A 20,795-nucleotide genomic window follows, 5' to 3' on the forward strand; every position below is an offset into this window, starting at 1 on the left:
TGCTTCATTTCTCAGTTCTCTTTTTGTTCGCACTGAAAATCAGATTCAGTGTTGGCAGGTTACTTTCCATCCTCCAAGGTTTATTTAAACAGCTGGAAATGCACATTTCTCTCCACCCCCCCTTTCTTTGGCCTAGAGCTAAATAGATCCTCCTGGAACCATTTCAGAATGGTTAGAGGCATGTCTGCCTTAGAGATAACAGGAGAGAAATCCAATTTTTTAAGCTCACATGACATCTCTTGCCAGCTAATGGGACCTCAGACAAAAATCCTCCTCCGTTTTTGATGGTTTTCTGAAGCTTAGTAGCTCGTATCAGGCAAATGGCTGCAGCAACAGAGCGGGGCTGGCAATGAGAATGAAGTTTCAGACCAACTCCCAGTTTCACTTGGACACTGTGTGTAACTTATCTTTGACACTAAGAAATGAATAAGCACTTTTGTAACTGGTGGAAGGGAGATGAATGCTGGCATCCACTATTCATAATGTAATGTGAGCCACATTGGGCCTGCAAAGAGGTGGGAAAATGTGGGGTACAAATGCAATAAATAAATAAATAAATAAAAATCCCCTACAACTTCACTCCCGCTTCACAGGCGCACAATCCGCTCAGCCCTCCCATCCAAGTCTACAGAACTCCTTCCCTCCAGCAGAGGCATTTCAACTTTTTGGCAGTCACATGATCACTGTGCTCTATTTCAGGGCCATACCCTGAGTTTTATGTATCAGGACTCCTGATGAAGGCTTGAAGGCTGAAACACGGCCGTGTTGGGTCCACCTACATAGATAATATGTAATGGATTTTGTGAACTGTGTACGGATCCACCCACATAACATATATTGGATTTTGTGAACTCTGTACTTGGTGATAAACATTTTAATGACACGCTTCCTAGAACAGGAAGGTCACCTCCACCCCTTGCGTTGTTCTGCTGCATCATGTGGACGTGTTTCGTTTTACCCTTGCCTTTGGAATCCAATAATGATGATAATTGATTTAGGGGTCCTTTCTATTAAGCTGCAGTAAGAAATGGCCTTAGTGCACCCCTATGCAGGGCATTCCTGCGTACTAAGGCCATTTTTACTGCAACTGTAAATCCCTCCCCCCCCCCCCCCGATTTTCTATTTTGTTTTTTTCATTAATGACCACACGCTAATGTCCCATTAGCACATGGCCATTTTAAAAAAAAGTCGCTAAAAATTAATTCAAAAGGATGTGGAGTCCAATAAAAAAATCAAAACCAAAAATCAAAAAATGACCCACCGTAATTTCAAAAATATGTATAAATGACAGGAGTGTACATTAAAGGAAGGAAAACGCCTCAAAGAGCTCCAGATCAATCAATCTATAGAGCTAAAGACAATCACAATGATCTGTTCTTCATCACTGGCTTAAAAAACCTTCCCAGTGTTTAAAGAATTAATGTGTAAATTAAATCAAACTGTCTATGTGCATAGCATCAAACAGCGACACACATTGCTGAAATTCGCTAATGCCTGAATTCAACACGGAACAAAATTCAATCCTGAAGTCTGGGGGACCGGTTGATGCGGGAGTAATGACTTCAGGAGAGACGACCTGTCAAGTTTTTTGAGCTAAGTACTAACTCTGAAGTTTTTGAATTTTGTGTGATGACATCATAGGGGCTTTCTCCCAGCCGATTGGCTGTCTGCTCCAATGATGTCAGCTGGGAGGGGTCAGAGAAGCAGACAGCCAATTGGCTGGGGGAAAGTCCCTATGATGTCAGCCGGGGAAACTTTCATCTAGGAGGAGATTCCCAAGTGAAATATCAGTGGGGGGGAGAGCAGCCTGAGGGAAGGCAACTAAGCTCCAGGAGGAAGGTGCACCCAGCATTACAGCAACTCTACCCCCCCAGCTTGTTTCTCTGCCCCTCTAAGCTGTTATTTGCTCTCGGACAAGTTTTGCTATTCAAAAATGCAAGCAGAGTGCTTCACCCGGAAGCCATCCTCACACAAAGACAGCTCCAGACCTCATGGAAAATTCTGCACATTAAAGGTAGGCGCTCCTTTCTGTGCATCACTCGGAATGCTCAGCTTGTTGTAATACACTTGCACAGGATTATTGTTGCCTGCTACCGTGATCGGTAAGATGCACTGGTGTAGCTATGTGGGGCCAGGGGGGCCTGGGCCCCCGTAGATTTGGCCCTGACCCCCCCATGACGACCCTCTCGAACCCCCCTCCCGCCGCCAACCCTCCCCCGCCACCGTCGCCGCCCCGCCGCCGCATCAGGTACCTTGTTTGCTGGTGGGGGTCCCCAAACCCCGCCAGCCGAAGAGTCTTCTTCAGCGCCTCTGGATTGCGGCGCCTTCACTGTGTGACTTGATCATCTGTTTCTGATGCCTTACGTCCTGCACCGTGCATGTAGCCCCATGCAGGACGTACGGCGTCAGAAACAGATGATCAAATCACACAACGAAGACGTCGCAGTCCACACAGGCGCTGAAGAAGACTCTTCGGCTGGCGGGGATTGGGGACCCCTGCCAGCAAACAAGGCACCTGATGCGGCGGCAGGGTTGGCGTTGGGTTGCTATGATGACGGCGGTGGTGGGCGGGTCCAAAGTGGCGAGGGGGGGGGTCGGCAGCGGGGGGAGACAGCTAAACAGTGCCCCCCACCTCGGGCTCTGGCTCCCCCTCCCGGCGAGGTCTGGCTACGCCCCTGGTAAGATGGACGCAGAAGCCCTTTGTGCATTACTCGCTAAATAACATGCACGCCGAACTGATTAGAACCAATCAAAATTGGACATTCCTAGCACAGTAAGCTTTGTGCATCGGCCCCAGTGTCATTTTATTTTCTTGTGGGTGCTGAGCTAGGGGGCTGGGATGGAAGGACTGTGTCTCGTGGTGTGGTAGCAGACTGGTAGCACAGCATTTTGAATTAACCTAAAAATGTACCCAGCTTAAAGTGCTCGCACCACCAAAACACACAATAAATACCTATTACTAGCTAGCTGAAGATGACACTTCTATTGGGCTGGCGTTCAGCTGCCACAGTTGGCGTTTTTTAAAATGGTGGTCCAAAAGAAATATGAATATTCAGCGCCAGTATCCAGACAGTGGCTGGCGCTGCACATCTGGATTCAGAAGTGACTGGCACTGCTAACCAGAAAAACAGAAAACTTTTATTACTGTCCAAACTTTGGTTAGCAGACTGAATATCACCGCTAACTGCACCAACCGGATAGCACTGGGGAGGTCTGTAATGATTTTCAGCAGCACTGTACTGAACGTTGACGGACAGCCCTGGGCAATGGCACTTATCCGGGGAGCTGATATCTGAATAAGTGCATTTAATTATCGAGCCCTCCTATATGTAAATTTGGTAAATACCCAATATCCAGTGCCTTAAACAGGAGCGTATCTAGACTTCACCGGTAAGGGGGTCCAGAGCCGAGGTAAGGGGCACATTTTAGCCCCCCCCCCCCCCGGCGCCGCCATTGCCGCCACCCTCCCCCCCGCCACCAGAACCACCTCCAACAACTGTGGCCCGCCCGCTGACCCTCTCGACCCCCTTGTCAGACTCACAGAAACAGAACGAAGCCCTCAAGACTTCGTTCTGCTTCTGTGAGTCTGACGTCCTGCACGTTGTGTACGTGCAGGATGTCAGAGTCAGACTCAGAAAGAAGAAACCCAAATGAACGAAGGAAGACGACTTTGGCTGGTGGGGGTTGGGGGTCCCCCGCCAGCAAAGGACGGCGACGGCAGGTTGGCGGCGGGAGGGGGGGTTGCGAAGGTCGTTGGTAGGGGGGTCCAGGGCCAAATCTACAGGGGCCCTGGCTCCCGTGGCCCCATAGCAGATACGCCCCTGCTTAAGAACATCCCTCTTTTGAGCTTGTCTCAGCTTTGAAGATGTTTGAGTACAAAGGATGTATAAATATTGAACTTAGTGCAGATAATAAGATCCCCCTGGTTGAATTCTGGGGACATAGCTTAAATGAAAAAAAAAATGACTTTAGAATTGCACTGTTGCTAGCTAGGGTACAGTTTTTCAACTGAGTCAAAATTAGGAACTGATGCAGTACACAGCCTGCCAAACATTGTTCAGATTCCAAAGCACTATCTGTTCTTCAGAGAAAATGAATGTCTTAAGGCTCTATTTTTTTCTGCGATTGGCTTTGGTTCAAGACAGATGGACAGCATTTGTCGATTTGCTCACTCTTCAAGTATATCTCCCTCGTAAGTGTATCTTCTCTAGTATACACTAGGACCTCCAAAAATCTGTTACATTTAACTAACAAATTGTTATGACAGTTCTTAAGAGGTACTTTTTTTTCCTTTCTCACAACACTGATTTTTTTTAGGAACTCATCCATTTACCTGCATGAGCTGCAGTACTCAAAGTGGCCACAAGATGTCAGTCTCATCTATTATAATAATAGCATACTGCCATTTTTTGGCCAATTCTGGTATTGCAAATAAAAAAAAAAAAAGAGGTTCCCTCTGTTTGATTATGTCCATAAGTTTTCTGGGACATCATTACCAATTTTGATTGGAGCTCTTGCAGCAATACTAGATGGACTCCAAAACTACTTGGAAATATTACATTTAGAAGATATAACCCTATCAATTTTGCAGAAAAACTACCCTACTCAGAGCAGCATCTATTTTGCATTGATATCTCTGTGATTCTGAGGTCCATGGGCAGGACACAGATTAATGGAATTAAAACTGGTCAACACTGGCTGTGATGTGCCAAACATAAAGACATAATAATAATAATAGCCTGAAAGAGTTGGTCCTGTGGAACTGAGTTCGATTCCCACTTCAGGCACAGGCAGCTCCTTGTGGCTCTGGGCAAGTCACTTAACCCTCCATTGCCCCATGTAAGCCGCATTGAGCCTGCCATGAGTGGGAAAGCGCAGGGTACAAATGTAACAAAAATAAAATAGATACTATTGGAGATTCTACATGGAATGTTGCTATTCCAGTAGCAACATTCCATGTAGAAGGCTGCGCAGGCTTCTGTTTCTGTGAGTCTGACGTCCTGCACATATGTGCAGGACGTCAGACAGAAGCAGAAGCCTGCGCGGCCACATTGGTGATCTGCAAGGGCCAACTTCTACATGGAATGTTGCTAGTGGAATAGCAACATTCCATGTAGAATCTCAAATAGTAGCAACAGTGGAGGAGTGGCCTAATGGTTAGGGTGGTGGACTTTGGTCCTGGGGAACTGAGGAACTGAGCTCGATTCCCACTTCAGGCACAGGCAGCTCCTTGTGACTCTGGGCAAGTCACTTAACCCTCCATTGCCCCAGGTACAAATAAGTACCTGTATACAATATGTAAGCCGCATTGAGCCTGCCATGAGTGGGAAAGCGTGGGGTACAACAAAAATGTAAATAAAAATGAGTTAAGAACTGAACAACTGGAAACCCATATGGCTAACTGGAAATACAAGACCTTACATGGACAATGTCTTAGCGAAACTGTAAATAACATGGACAGAACCAGGAATTGGCAATGGCTGCGGCTGGGTGCCCTCAAGAAGGAGATGGAAGAATTAATTTTTGCGGTTCCGGAACAAGCTTTACAAACTAACTATATGGTACAGTCAATGGTGCTAAGTATCCTGGACTACTGTAACGCACTATACGCTGGCTGCAAAGAACAGACTATCAAGAAACTTCAAACAGCCCAGAATACCGCAGCTAGACTCATATTTGGCAAAACAAAATATGAAAGTGCAAAACCCCTAAGAGAAAGACTTCACTGGCTCCCACTTAAAGAGCGCATTGCGTTCAAGATCTGCACGATTGTTCACAAAATCATCCACGGAGATGCACCAAACTACATGGTAAACCTCGTGGACCTGCCATCCAGAAATGCTAAAAGATCAGCCCGCAAATTCCTTAATCTGCATTTCCCCAACTGCAAAGGATTAAAATACAAGCAGTGGCCTAGTGGTTAGGGTGGTGGACTTTGGTCTTGGGGAACTGAGGAACTGAGTTTAATTCCCGGCACAGGCAGCTCCTTGTGACTCTGGGCAAGTCACTTAACCCTCCATTGCCTGCCGCATTGAGCCTGCCATGAGTGGGAAAGCGCGGGGTACAAATGTAATTAAAAAACAAACAAAAAAACCCCACATGCGACTAGCTTCTGCTACATGAGCACGCAGCTATGGGATGCACTACCAACTGACTTGAACATGATTAACGAAATAACTAACTTTCGCAAATCTCTGAAAACCTATCTCTTCAACAAGGCCTACAATGAGAATCCATAGCTTAACCATTACACTACACCACAACACCCTATTCTGAGAGTTCTCTTTCTATAACTTTGTTTAGATCCTTTTTCCTCGTCCATGATCCTGTTGTAACACCAACTGTATTTGTCTCCTGGAATGGCAATGCCATAACAGGTTTTTGTAAGCCACATTGAGCCTGCAAATAGGTGGGAAAATGTGGGATACAAATGCAATAAATAAAATAAATTTTGACATAGTAAATGTAGACTTTGTAATGAAAAAGTAACATATTCAAAGAGCATATTAGGTCATCGTACAATCAGAACTAATCCAAAGTCTGTCAACCCTTATGAGAAAGAAGCAAAACGTTCCATATTCCGAATGCTTGCAAGTTCTAAAATTGCCGTCTGAATGTTTTACAACCGTTAAATTGAGCAAATACAGAGGCCCATTTTACAGCGATTGGAACTGAGACGTCCAGGTGTGCACGTGTATGTACCAGAATGTGTAACGGGAGCAGCCATTTCACAGATTTGCACAAACCCAGCAGCTTCCACGTGGAAGTGTTAATACTTACACAGAGAAGTGGTACCACTTCCATGCGCGGCTGCCCCACCTTGCCTCTAGGTGGAATTGTTTTCTCTTTCTAAAATGCAATCCATATGCAGATTTTAGTCCCGCCCAAGTCATGCAGAAACCATGCCCCATTGAGATCTCTGCATGGTACGGATCACCATGTGCAAATAGCGGCTTTCTGAAACTGATACTTAAACATCAATGTGGTGATATACATACGTAAATGGTGCTATTTACCCGTAGATATGTTTTGAAAACAGTGGCGTAGCCAGACCTGCTATTCTGGGTGGGACCACAGTTAGGTTGGCAGGGCCCAGAGTGAACTTGGGTGGGTTTTTGCAACCCTGCCCCCTCTTTAGCTCAGACTCTACCCTGCCCTCCCCAACCCCCCTCTTAGGTATATAGAGATGAATTATTTTTACCTTCCCCTCCACCCCTGCATCCAAATCTCTCCCTCTGTCTTTCCTCCCGCCCCCCTCTGTCCTTGGTCTACATCTCTCTCCCCCACTCATGACCCAGCAACTCCCTTTCTCTCTCTGAGCCTCTCTTCCCTCCCTGGTGTACCTCTGAAGCAAAGCTGGTGGAAACAGCGATTCATGTTCACTGTCTGTGCCTGCCCCCACAGGCTTTCCTCTGCCATGTCCCACCCTTGCTGATGCCATTTCCTGTTTCCTTACTGGTGGGACATGGCAGAGGGACACCGGGGGGGGGGGGGGGGTGGTGGAACAGGGGGGTTCAGGCCGCCAATAGAGAAGAGGGAAAGTGAGAAGTAAGGACCCACCCAGGCCCACCCGAGAACTACACCACGGTTCTAAAACATCGGCTACATCCTGTAAGTTACAGGACAGCCCCACAGAATCAAGACAAGCCTTATTTTTAGAAAATGACTTTTATATGAAGCCCTGGTCAAAGGATCACCCATCGCTATAAATACGAGCAAGCCTGCCCCACTTACCAATTATGACTGTTTTGTCATCGGCTATAAGCAACTTGCTGTGCACGTAGATCAGCTCAGTGACAAGTTTTCCTTCCAACTCTGCATAGGTTCGAAGTCCACAGAATGAGATGTAATTCATCCACTGGTCACCAACTGCAGAGAAGACATGTCAACAAAATTTTCTTTACTTAATAGATTTACTGTTTTTTTTTTTTTTTTGAAACAAATTCACCCAAGGCGGTGTACAGCAAGAATAAGCTAGGCAAAAGACAATTATACCAGTTAAAATTTACAGTACATAGAGGCAGATGCACTAAAGCTAAATGAGCCTTTAATGACCCTCCAACGAGGAAAATTTGATCCGTTGCATGCATCAAAGGGCTTTTACCGAGGAAGCCAGCAGCTAACGAAAACGGAATGGAGATGAGCAATTAGTGTGAAAACCCCATTGAAACGACATGCACTAACCTTTTCCGATTGCCTTTACGCAGGAAAAAGGCAGGAAATCTAACGAGAGGTCTGGACCTCTCGTTAGGACAGCTCTGTGCCAGGAAAAATCATTAAGTGAAAAAATAAACAAACTTTGAGCCAATCCCAGCGCATTAGCAGAGCTAAAAGCGCTGTGATTGGTCCAAAGGACGTCAGAAAACACATCAAATAAAAAAAATAAAAAAAGGATCGGGAGGGGGCAAGGGCGCTCATCAGGAGCGTCCTGTATGGACGGCCTTGCCCCCCCCGCTGCTCCCCACTTTCTGCCGCTCCCCCCCCCCCGAAAAAGCAAAATGCTAGCTGCCCCGGTCCCCCTCCCTTCCTGTTCCTGTGTTCTGCAGAGCTAACTCCGCCTCCCGTCATTCTTCTGCCCCGTGCCCCGCCCCCGCTGCCCCCCCTGAGGTCGACTACGCCGCTCCCCCCCTCCACCGAGACCTCCCTCCCTATTAATGACCCGAGCAGCGCCTCTCACCTCTTTCTGAAGCGCTGCACGGGCAGGAAGATCTAGTGTGTTGGTTGTAGAGTCTCCATGACGTCTCTTCTTCCCTGGCCTAGGCCCCGCCTCCTTCTGACGTAAGTAACCTACGTCAGAAGGAGGCGGGGCCTGGGCCAGGGAAGAAGAGACGTAATGGAGACTCTACAACCAACACACTAGATCTTCCTGCCCGTGCAGCGCTTCAGAAAGAGGTGAGAGGCGCTGCTCGGGTCGTTAATAGGGAGGGGGGTCTCGGTGGAGGGGGGGAGCGGCGTAGTCGACCTCAGGGGGGCAGCGGGGGCGGGGCACGGGGCGAAAGAATGACAGGAGGCGGAGTTAGCTCTGCAGAACACAAGAACAGGAAGGGAGGGGGACCGGGGCAGCTAGCATTTTGCTTTTTCGTGGTGGGTGGGAAAGCGGGGGAAAGTGGGGAGCAGCCGGGGGGGCAAGGCCGTCCATACAGGACGCCTCGGACGAGCGCCCTTGCCCCTCCTGATCCTTTGTTTTTGGATTTTGCTGACCGGGTAGCCACGTGTATGTGTTGTGGCTTTTTTGTTTGTTTGTTTTTACGTTTGCAGCATGCGCAGAGCAGCCAGCAAAACGCTTGGCTGCTCTGCGCATGATTTAGGGGCCGATTACCGATGTGTATTGTGATTCTTTGATACATTGTACGTTTGAATACCGATCTGAGCATGTGTGACTTTTTTTTTTGGTGCATTCTTCGTTTTTTAAAAATCGTTAGGGACTTTAACGATTTTGATTTTTTTACGTTTGGTTGCTGCATCTGCCCCATAGTCTCCAATGTGCTGGCGTCAGTGCGGCATGGTGGGAGACACGGGCCACATACGGTGGTCCTGTCCTCAAGCACAAGAATTCTGAACTAATGTTTTGAAATTTGTTTTCTCTCTCACCAGAACTGGTCTCCCGCATTTCAGACCGCGGGGTGTGAAGGTGGCTGTCCATCAGCTAGTCTCACATGTGATTGTAGCGAGTAAGTTGATACTAGCTGCGGCCTGGAAGAAACCTATCTTCCCGGGACTTGGGGCTATTTTGCGGAAACTAGCCCATATTCATTTGATGTCTAAACTAACAGCTCTGCATAGCGGACAACTATTGGCCTACTCTGGCATCTGGGACCCTAATGTGGAGTGGATTGCCCGTCCTGACTCTTCTCTATCCATTTTGTAGTCGGTTAACTGGGTGGGGGGATTGTTCAGGTGGGAGGGGGGTTACGCTTATTGATTGTTATCTGATGTTTAGTAATCTTTTTGATGACTGTGACATTGCTACATGCATTTTGTATGATTAAGCTTTAATATTACAGTACAAAGTATGGCATGGTAGCCTACTTAATTGTAAATGAATTGAATTTGTATATCTGAATTGTGTATCTGAAATGAATTGTATATCTATTTACTTCTAAATTTACTTTATTTTCTGTACTTTAATTACAATAATATTCTGTACTTCTCATTCCGGAAATGGCGATCGCCATTACGGCATAATGTAAGCCACATTGAGCCTGCAAAGAGGTGGGAAAATGTGGGATACAAATGCAGCAAATAAATAAATAAAAAATAAAATAAAATTGTCAATACAAAATAAAACATTTTAATAGACAGCATAGTGTGTAAGCAAAGGTGGAACACGCAGACAGATAAGATAGAGCGTCAAGAGTTGGAAAATAAGGAGACTAATTTAAAGAAAGGTGCTTGAATCTAATCTCAGCTAGGGCAGGAGTGGATAAACAAGTCCTTATAAAGTATGTGGAGTCCTTGGCATGTGCTCCATTTACTGACACATATTAATTCGAGATAAGCATCTGAAGGCCAATTTTATAACAAGTTGCCTAAATGGGCTCCGCTTTTGGGCCTGTATAAAATTATTCCCACAGTTTGAGTAAATAGGCCATATTGAGAATAATGGGATTTGTGTTATTTAATGTGCGACAAATCACATTAACCCACTTTACAAATGAGGGGCCAAGGGGGTAATGAGAGGGTCAAGTTGAGTTGATAAGATAGGACAGACACTTATCTGAGGCAAATGAATGCCAACAATAAATAATTAAACTTTATGGATTTTTAATGTTTAATATTCACAACTAAAGGAATAAGGAGAGAAAAGGGAGGGGTCCACTCATTTGACAAAAGCACAAGCAAAACAAACAAAGTTTATTAGGGAAAGGGAAATGGGACTCGATATACTGCCTTTCTGAGGTTTTTGCAACTACATTCAAAGCGGTTTACATATAGTCAGGAACTTATTTTGTACCAGGGGCAATGGAGGGTTAAGTGACTTGCCCAGAGTCACAAGGAGCTGCAGTGGGAATCGAACTCAGTTCCCCAGGATCAAAGTCCACTGCACTAACCACTAGGCTACTCCTCCACTCATTCCACCAATAAGAGCCAACCTCATCAGTGATGTCACAATGGCTTGATTGCCCGATACTTGGCTCACTTCTGATATTGTGATGTCATAAGGGAAAGGGGAATGGAACTTGATATACCACCTTACTGAGGTTTTTGCAACTACATTCAAAGCGGTTTACATATATTCAGGTACTTATTTTGTACCAGGGGCAATGGAGGGTTAAGTGACTTGCCCAGAGTCACAAGGAGCTGCAGTGGGGATCGAACTCAGTTCCCCAGGATCAAAGTCCACTGCGCTAACCACTAGGCTACTCCTCTACACGTTGAATCCACAAGTTGTACAATCGCGGGAAGCTGTCTCCCCGCGATTGTACGATCTGTCGATTCAGCGTTCTCCCACCTGTGCGTTGGTAGCACTTTCACGGTTTTTTGGCACTGAGCAGAGGACTCTTGTTTACCGGCCCCTGAGGAAGGCTTGTTGCCGAAACACGGACCGTGTAGGGTCCTAATAAACTTTGTCTGAAGCTCTTACTTCCTTGTTTGGGCTGCTCATTTGGACTTGGTCTTCTTCCACCCTCGGCTTGTTTTAATATACACAACTTTCAATACAGGTTCTGTTAATGTTAAAGGGCCGATTGTTTCTCTTTGGTGCGGCAAGACTAAGCTCTAAGATAACTCTGGAAAGCGTGCAGACATTTTAATTCGGGTACTGCCTTTGAAACTATCATTAGGCTATTTATTTTCTTAATCTTGTTGTCTAGATGTGCTTTGGAAAATTCTTCTCCCCGTTATTGCCGAGCAGCAGTGGCGTAGCTATGGGTGGGCCTGGGTGGGCACAGGCCCACCCATTCTTGCCTCAGGCCAACCTAGTCCAGTGGCCCCCAAAGCACCTTTTGGCAGCGCCTCACTCCTCTCTCTCTCTTTTTCACAGCAACTGTCAATCTCTGCCTCCCCCATCTACCTTTGAGTCGTCGTCTGCAGCAATTCCTGTAAGTGACCTGCACCAGCCCCGCAGGCTTCTCTCTATTGTGTCATGCCCTCAATGGTGTCACTTCCTGTTTAGTGGCATGGACGCAATAGAGGGAAGCCAGCAAGTTGCTTACAGGAATCACTACCAGCAGTGACTTGGAGGTAGACCAGGGAGGGCGGCGTTTCAGAGACAGGCAGATGCCAGGCGGGGGGAGGGAGAGGAGCAGATGCCGGATGGAGGGGGAGAAATATGGCAATAGCAGGGGCAGAGACAAAAGGTTTTTAAAATAATTGTATGTATGGGGGGTTAACTTGGGGCCCACCCAAAATGGCAGGTCTGGCTATGCTCCTGCCGAGCAGGGTTACAAAACATGGTGCAGCCACCAAAGCAAACATCAGCCTTATTCCCCAGCAGCCGATCTGCAGCTGTAACCTTGATCATCACAAACCAACGGACTGCAAGTACTCACTTTCCACTTTCACCTGTCCAATGATGGAATTCTCTCCCCTGCACATGGTCCTGAACAAAATAAAGCATTAATTACAACCTGAAATGGATGTGGCATGCACAGGTCAGATCAACCTTCCACAACAGCTTGCTTCTCTATTGCTGACTTACTGCTTTTAATTACAAAGCAATCAGGAACCTGTCGTTCTAAAAGGTTAAGTTGCAAATGGTCTCCACAGGTTCAATTTTCAACCTTGAAAGAAGTTTTCTTTGTGTAGCCTATTCTCATTTTAATTTCTAATTTTCCTACGCACCTTGTTTTTATTTTCTACCATTTATTCTTTTTTGATGAGATATGCAACAGCTTCGAAACAGATTTCAATCCAGCGAGGCAGAAAGGTATTGCTCTCGTCTTTGTAATCCCAATTACTATGTAAGGTGCATTGAACCTGCTTTGAGTGGGAAAGCGCGGGGTACAAATGCAATAAATAAATAAATAATAAATACATAAATAAAATAAATAAAAAATAAATAAATAGTGGTATCCTTGTTCCAAGGAGAAAATCATTCTTTAATTAAAAATATTGGGGTTGACATTCAAAGCAATTTAAATAGCCAGCAGAGAGTCCTGGACATTTATATTGTCTAGGGTAGAGAATGAGACGGGGACCCGAGGTAACCGCAGGGATGGGACAGGGACAGAGCCCATGGGGACAGATCTCGCGGGGACAGGGCGGGGATGGGGACAGAGCCCATGAGGACAAACTTTGTCCTCGTTTCATTCTCTAATTTGAAGGCTGTTATTATAGTCGCTCGTTGTTATTATTGTTTTCTATTTGTGATTTATAAACAACAGTTACACAGCATATTGTTCCTCTTTATACTTTAATAAAAAGATTTTAAATATAAAATCATAAGTGTTCGAGGCTTCTTCAGATGAGGACAAAGCCCGCAGGGATGGGGGACGTAATCTGCGGGGACAGGGCAGGGATAGGGACAAAACCTGCTGGGATGGGAACGGAGACAGAACCTGCGGGGATGGGGGTGGGAACAGAGACAGAACCCATGGGGACAGGGACAAACTTTGTCCCCAGGTCATTCTCTAGTCTAGGGTTAACCAGGTATATTCAGTGGCTGTTAACTGTATAGTTCCACTGAACATACCTGGTTAGCATCTAAACCAAAACTGGCTATTCTGTGGCCTGTCCAGGGATGGAGCCGGCACTTATCCAATTAAGTGTCAATATTCAGCCCTTAACCGGATAGGTTAACTGGATAAATAGGACTACATAAGACACAGTCTTATCTTTATCTGATTTAACTTATCCGGTTAAGTTCTGAACCGGATAAGTGTTATTCGCCTATGTATAACTGGATAATCAATACCAGTGCCCGGACATTGCTGGTGGCGGCCAAAAAAACCACTGACTTCCACCGGCTGAACATTGACCCCATGAAATGTAATTCTGAATGTTTCTTCAAGGTGCTATTTATTTATTTATTGCGTTTCTATCCCACATTTTCCCACCCATTGGTAGGTTCAATGTGGCTTACATATTACACGAGGGACGGTTATGTCGTTCCAGGGCTTTTTTTGAGGGGGTACTTGGGGGTACTGAGTACCGGCACCTTTTCCATTGTCTGCTAAAATTGACCTGTGGACCCCAAATTTTAATGAAAGAGCTCAGGCTCTACACACCAATTCTGCCTTGTCATAGATTCTGTGACTGGTTGCAGGGGGCCTGGCTATTGTGGGGTGGGGTGGGTCCCTTAGTGATCACCCCACCCCTGAAGGGTGGCCTGGCATTTGAGTACCAGCAACTTTTTCGTTAGAAAAAATACACTGTGTTGTTCTCTACTACCTAAACCTACTGAAAGTATTAGGGAATGTTGGCTATTGGTTGGGTTCAGCAGGTATTGGGGAGCTTCTAACAAAGAGCTCATGGCATATGGGATAAACCCAAAACTATAGGGAAGGTTGTACAGGGCTACTGTTTAACATTCTACATTGGTGTAACCCCCCCAACCTCCCCCCCCCCCCCAATGCAGCTTAGCCAATTTACAGATTAGCTACTGTAGTTTGAAATGCTTCTCCATAAGGGTCTATACGATCAACAAACATGAGACATATCAAAATATTTGAATCAAATTTAACTAACGACAAAACATAGAAAGAGAAAATGGAGAAGCCACTGAACAGAGCGGTTGGAAAGTATCATGAAGGAAATTTCTAGCACTTCTGATTTACTGCAATCATATTTTTTAATATACTTGGATGGTTCTGTTGAGCAATCTGTAGCATGCTGACCAGAAAGCATTCTTCCTCCTGAAGCCAAATTTAGAAAATCATCAGGTCGCCTTTCTCTTGAATAAATATATACTAACACATAAAATGCAATTTGCCAATTATGGATTTATCTTTCACAAGAGGCACAAATTGGGCAAATCCATTGCTTTTCTTATTGTATACACTTCATTCTTTTCAGAGGGGGTGGGAGGAGTCATTTAGCTACCTAGGGATCATCTTTTTTCTTTGCGGCTTCGTGAACTATACAGTATATTCATATAACAAATGAAAATAAGTTGTTCGTGTCTGTATCCTTTACTGCTGGCACAAGAAAACAAGCTGCCCACCCTATGCTTTATTAAAAACATGACAAACAACTCTTCAGTATATAACAGATGAAAAAAATGGATAACGATAAGCTGAAAAGTCGACCACTAAACTGGCCTTGGATTTGGCAACAAGAGCCATTTGGAGAAACCCCAAATTAACGGAGAGGCAACAATAATTTCTACTTGGGAAAGTTAGTTTTTAAATCATCACCAATGTATGATGATTTTACACCAGGGGCGTTGCCAGACTTCGGCGTGAGGGGGGTCCAGAGCCCGAGGTGAGGGGGCACATTTTAGCCCCCCCCCCCCGGCGCCACTGACCCCCCCCCCCCCGGCGCCACCACAACCAACTTTGACCCCCCCCCCCACGACAACCCTCTCGACCCCCCAACCCACCGCCGCCGCCGCCTACCTTTGCTGGCAGGGGACCCCAACATACAACGTGCAGGACATCAGACTCACAGAAACAGAACGAAGCCTTGCGCCGGAAGAAGAGGACCTCGGCTGGCGGGGGTTGGGGTCCCCCGCCAGCAAAGGTAGCCGACGGCGGTGTGGGAGGGCTGGCGGCGGGAGGGGGAGGTCGAAAGGGTCATCGGCAAATCTACGGGGCCAAATCTACGGGGGCCCAGGCCCCTCTGGCCCCACATAGCTACGCCACTGTTTTACACAGGGAATATCAAAACTATCCCCAGTACCTGTAATTGAAGTGCATTATTGCTTGCAGCGCAGTGCCTCCTCCTGTTGAAATGTCTCCTTCAAATCCTGGCAACAAAGGGGTCACCACATACACGCGGTATCTTTTGTTTTCCCTGCAGATAATAAACACAACCAGAAACTATAAATCATTTTCTTAGAATATTATCCAGCATCCCAAGTACTTGTCTATCTAAGGGGCCCTTTTACTAAGCTGTGGTAAAAAGTGGCCTGTGCTAGTTTGGATGCGTGAAAATTAGCACACACTGGGCCATTTTTAAATGCGGCGGGTAAAAAGGCCTTTTTTTAATGAGGCTGTAAATGGCCATATACTAATAGTAAAAGTAGCGCACGGCAATTTACTGATTGAGCCCTTAACGCCACCTATTTACTTGGCACTAAGGGCTCATGCACTACTCCTGCAGTAATAAGACAGTGCGCGGTAATTTGGACGCACTGCCAATTACCACTGGGAATGCTCCCTGTGGTAGAAAATGATTTTTTAACATGGTAAACAGCGCACACTAACTTTGAAACTACCACAGGGTGCCTACGCTACCGTGGTGGCAGTGTCTTTGTGCATTGTGACTTTGTTAAGGCATTGTGGCAGTTCTCCCTTCCTTGTGTCGGGGCACTTCTTCCTTCCTCGTGTCGGGGCACTTCTTCCTTCCTTGTGTCGGGGCACTTCTCCCTTCCTTGTGTCGGAGCACTTCTTCCTTTCTTGTGTCGGGGCACTTCTTCTTTCCTTGTGTTGGGGCTCACTGGCCTACTTTTCCAAAGGAAGGACATTAGGCTTATGAGATCACCCTGCTTGTTTATGTGTCCAAGTGTCTCTCACTAATAATTTTTGGGCCCGAAATTCAGCTGGCAGTGAAATGCGTTTTGCCGACCGCTGCCAGCAGGTCGACTCTGGTACTGAATTTCCGGATTTACTAATTCAGTGAAAACATAGCCCGTAAAGAGCGATATTTAGCACTTAACCAGCAATGGTGAACTGCATAAAGATAGAACTAACTTTTATGAGGACCTCAGTTTGATTATTGATGAATTCTTCTATTCCTTGCGCCTGCCAAGGCCAGGGATACCTTGAAGACTGGCTGGACAAAATGTATCAGGTTCCTGAGAGTTGTGGCTAAAGTTAAGACCGCAAAACGCCCAGTTGCTCATGCTCATCGTGGGTCTGGCCTCAAATTAGCCACCGCGACCCCCTAGCCCCAAATTTGGTGGCTCTCACTCTGAAGTATATTCTCTACGAATGAAACTCAAGTGTCTTGCCAATAACTGTTCAAATATAGTTTGAGGTACCCTTGAAATTCATGCAGTCTGCTGCCTACAGTGCCATGGTGATGGCGGGAGATCAAGATTTATACAACATATCTAAATCACCTGTGTGCTCTTAGGATCCTCTGTGCGATGGTGTCTCCAATCTTGTTGAAAACAACTTTGTTGTCGGCACAGCTAATGAAAAATTGGTTCTAAGAACAATAATTAGAAAAATAAGTCAAAAATCACATAGGTTTGGGCAAATACATATCGGTGTACATCACCAGAGCAATTTTCAGTTACTTGGTGTATCTGTGAAGTATGTGAATCCATTTAGGACCAGAATCAATATACTGTGCCTTTAAAAAAAAACACTTAGTGCTATTCTATAAACCTTGCCTATAGTTAGGCGCAGTTTATAAAATACACACAGCAGGGGCGGACTGACAGTGATCTGGGCCCCTGGGTAGTAAGGGTCATTGGGTCCTCTCCCACACACTACAGTCCCCCCCTACCACCGCAGCTGCTGCCTCCATCCCCCACACTACAGTCCCCTGAGCCTCAATGGACTCTTCCTGGTCCCACCTTGTGCCTTTGTGGTCTAGTGGCTTCTTTGGAGGCAGGAAAGAGCCCCACTCCTTCTTGCCCACTACCGCTATGTTTTCAAAATGGGTGCTGAGACTTCACACGATAGTCTCACGGGTCTCGACAGTCTCGTGAGACTGCTGCAGGGAATCTTGGCAACCATTGTTAAAACACCACAGTGCCGTGCAGAATAGCGGCAGTGGGCAGGAAAGAGTGTTGTTCTTTCCTGCCCTCACAGAGGCAACTAGACCACCAGGGCCCTTCAAGATGCGAGTGGGGAGGGCCCACTGAAGCTCGGGGGGCTGTAGTGTGCGGCGGCGACAGTGGGGGAGGAGAGCGCCTCTGGGTCCTCAGGCACTGCCCAGTTGCCTGAATGGTCATTACGCCCCTGATACATAGCACCCACGACTAATATTTAGGCAGAACCATTTGTCAACTAAAACCTGGCCTAAACGCCCATGCCTACGTTAGGCACAGATTGGGCATATTCTATAACAGTGTGCGTAATTTTTCAGAATGCCCACCCATGCCCCTCCCATGGCCACGCCCCCTTTTGAGATCAGCATATTAGAACTTACAAGCACCACTTTCCAGAATACGCTTAGAAAGTTGAATGTGTAATTGTCAATTAGTTCCAGCTAGTGCTGATAATTGCACGCTAGCGGTCAATTATTGGCACTGATTGGCTTATTAAACAATTAAGTTACGAACAGAAATAGAAACAAAATGTAAAAGGAAACTAAAAGGATAAACAGACTAAAAGGTACACAGACAAAACGACAGAAACAAGGGGGGAAATGATCAACAATAAGCCAAGAGCAACTTCACAGGGCAGCAAATGAGAAAACTTACCTCTATATAAATATAGTGCTCGCTGTTTTCTATCACGTGGACATACGCGCTGTGAATTGATTCCTCGTGGTGCATTATACCAGCTGACCAGTCGGCGGCAGAACGTAACACCTGCAAAAGAGAGAGCTTTGGAACTTATTGCTTTCAACTCTACGCTGATCTCCATTTAACAATCAAGGTAAGTATACACAAAAAATGGCACATGTGAGTTTATCTTGTTGGGCAGACTAGATGGACCATGCAGGTCTTTTTCTGCCGTCATCTACTATGTTACTATGTTACTATGTTACAAACGTTTCACGTTTATTAAAAGCTTGATATACCACCTATAAGTGGAACTTTCTAAGCAGTGTACAATTTTAAAAACCATAAATAAAAAAAAAAGAAAAGAAGCAAACAAACATACATAAATATAAAACAGAAAAATGTAAGTTAACACATTTTTACTTTTTAATAACACATTTTGGGGGGTAATTTTATAAAGGTGTTTTCACATGTAAAATGTCTAGTATACAACTACCTCATGGCATAAACCCACTTCTTTGTACATGACCCACGTGCAGGCATGTTCAGGGTGTAGTCTGGGTCGAGCAGAGACACAGTCACGTGGAGGGGAATTTTCGATATGACATTTAAGTCCGACTTTGGATGTTTTTACAAAAAAACGTCCAAAATCCAAACAGGAAAGAAGGTCCTCAGATCAAGTTGCAGAAGTCATTACTAGCACATGTATATGAATCATATAAGCAATGCACCAAACGCTTTAAAATCACTTTGAATCACACGAATACAAGCTTTCTTCTGTAGTTCAACACGCATTTTTACCCTTTTCATCGATTTGTGAACATTTTGCACCATTTTTAAGCAAGGTAGCACCTGCGTTGATAGGCAACAGGGGAGTGAACTGATAGACACAGTCAGGGTCACGGCCCATTGAAAAGTCAGCGTGTTCATCAAGTCACACAGGAGTTTCCTTCTCAAGAAACCAAAATGCCGGGTGATGAAAGACAGAGGCACAGGTACAACCCTAGCCACCTTTCTGGGCAGATTGGATGGACTGTTCCGGTCTTTTAAGTGCAGTCATGTACTTAAAAGACATGTGTTACAGTAATTCTCCTTCTGAGGATCTGGAATTCCTTTAACCAATCTGCATTGACACCGGTTGCCAGAGGCAGAGGAGGTAAGGGAAGAACAGCTATAGTGATCACAGCCCTTCAATATTCTCCAGTTCAACCTGTCTGTCAGCTTCTCAGAGGGAGGGCAATCTTAAAAACCAGGTTTGCATGTAATGCAGTATTAAACCCCAAGAGTTTATATAGGTTCTCTAATATTGGACATGCAAATTTAGGCACGGACCACAGATTTGTGCGTAAACTAAATTAGGCTGTAACAATCAATAATTGGCAATCATACGAAGTTACGCGCGGATTTGCCCTACACCCTATAGCATATGTACCTAAATTTTATGGCATGCAACTCTAAAGGGAGTGAGGTCATGGGAAAGGCATGGGCAGGTCTGCGGCATTCCCAGGATTTAGGCACAATGTTATAGCATAATGTCATTTACACAACCCAACAGCTTTTGGCAGGCATAAACGATCACGCCCAAAGATAGGTGCAAAATCTGCGCTAAGCTAGTACTCTGTAAATGTTCCATGCAGACAACTTTGGCGGATCATCCCGGCATCTAACTTTGGGTGCTATTTACTGAATTTACCCCCTTGTGTGGAAATATGCATTTATAAAGTTACATGGAAATACTTTTAAAACAAATAGGAGGAAATATTTTTTCACTCAACGAATAGTTAAGCTCTGGAACTTTTTGTCGGAGGAGGTGGTAACAGCGGTTAGCGTATCTGGGTTTAAAAAAGGTTTGGACAAATTCCTGAAGGAAAACTTCATAGTCTGCTATTGAGGCCATCCAAACCTTTTTTAAATCCCACTAAGTTAACCACCTTTACCACATTTCTCTGGCAACGAATTCCAGAGTTTAATTACATGTTGAGTGAAGAAATATTTTCTCTTAGTTTTAAATTTACTACTTTGTAGCTTCATTGTGTGCCCCCTAGTCCTAGTATTTTTGGAAAGAGTAAACAAGATTCACATCTACCTGGTCCATACCACTCATTATTTTATAGACCTCTATCATATCTCACCTCAGCCATCTCTTCTCCAAGCTGAAGAGCCCTAGCCGCTTTAGCCTTTCCTCATAGGAAAGTCGTCCCATCCCCTTTTTCATGTTTGTCACCCTTCTCTGTACCTTTTCTAATTCTACCATATCTTTTTGCGATGTGGTGACCAGAATTGCACACAATAT

At 45.5% G+C, this 20,795-nt stretch overlaps 1 protein-coding gene across 1 annotated transcript in view; it reads right to left on the reverse strand.

The window, feature by feature from the left end:
* PLD1 (phospholipase D1) overlaps positions 1 to 20,795 on the reverse strand; it is a 186,185-nt gene that overhangs the window by 22,676 nt on the left and 142,714 nt on the right. Inside the window, exons 20-24 of the mRNA XM_030216519.1 lie at positions 18,479 to 18,589; positions 17,165 to 17,253; positions 15,781 to 15,894; positions 12,492 to 12,541; positions 7,735 to 7,869 (exon numbers count right to left, since the gene is read on the reverse strand). Of these exons, the coding sequence (XP_030072379.1) occupies positions 7,735 to 7,869; positions 12,492 to 12,541; positions 15,781 to 15,894; positions 17,165 to 17,253; positions 18,479 to 18,589 (499 nt within the window). The remainder of the gene's footprint in view (positions 1 to 7,734; positions 7,870 to 12,491; positions 12,542 to 15,780; positions 15,895 to 17,164; positions 17,254 to 18,478; positions 18,590 to 20,795) is intronic.

This window comes from Microcaecilia unicolor, chromosome 10, assembly GCF_901765095.1.
Source record: "Microcaecilia unicolor chromosome 10, aMicUni1.1, whole genome shotgun sequence".
Taxonomy (NCBI): domain Eukaryota; kingdom Metazoa; phylum Chordata; class Amphibia; order Gymnophiona; family Siphonopidae; genus Microcaecilia; species Microcaecilia unicolor.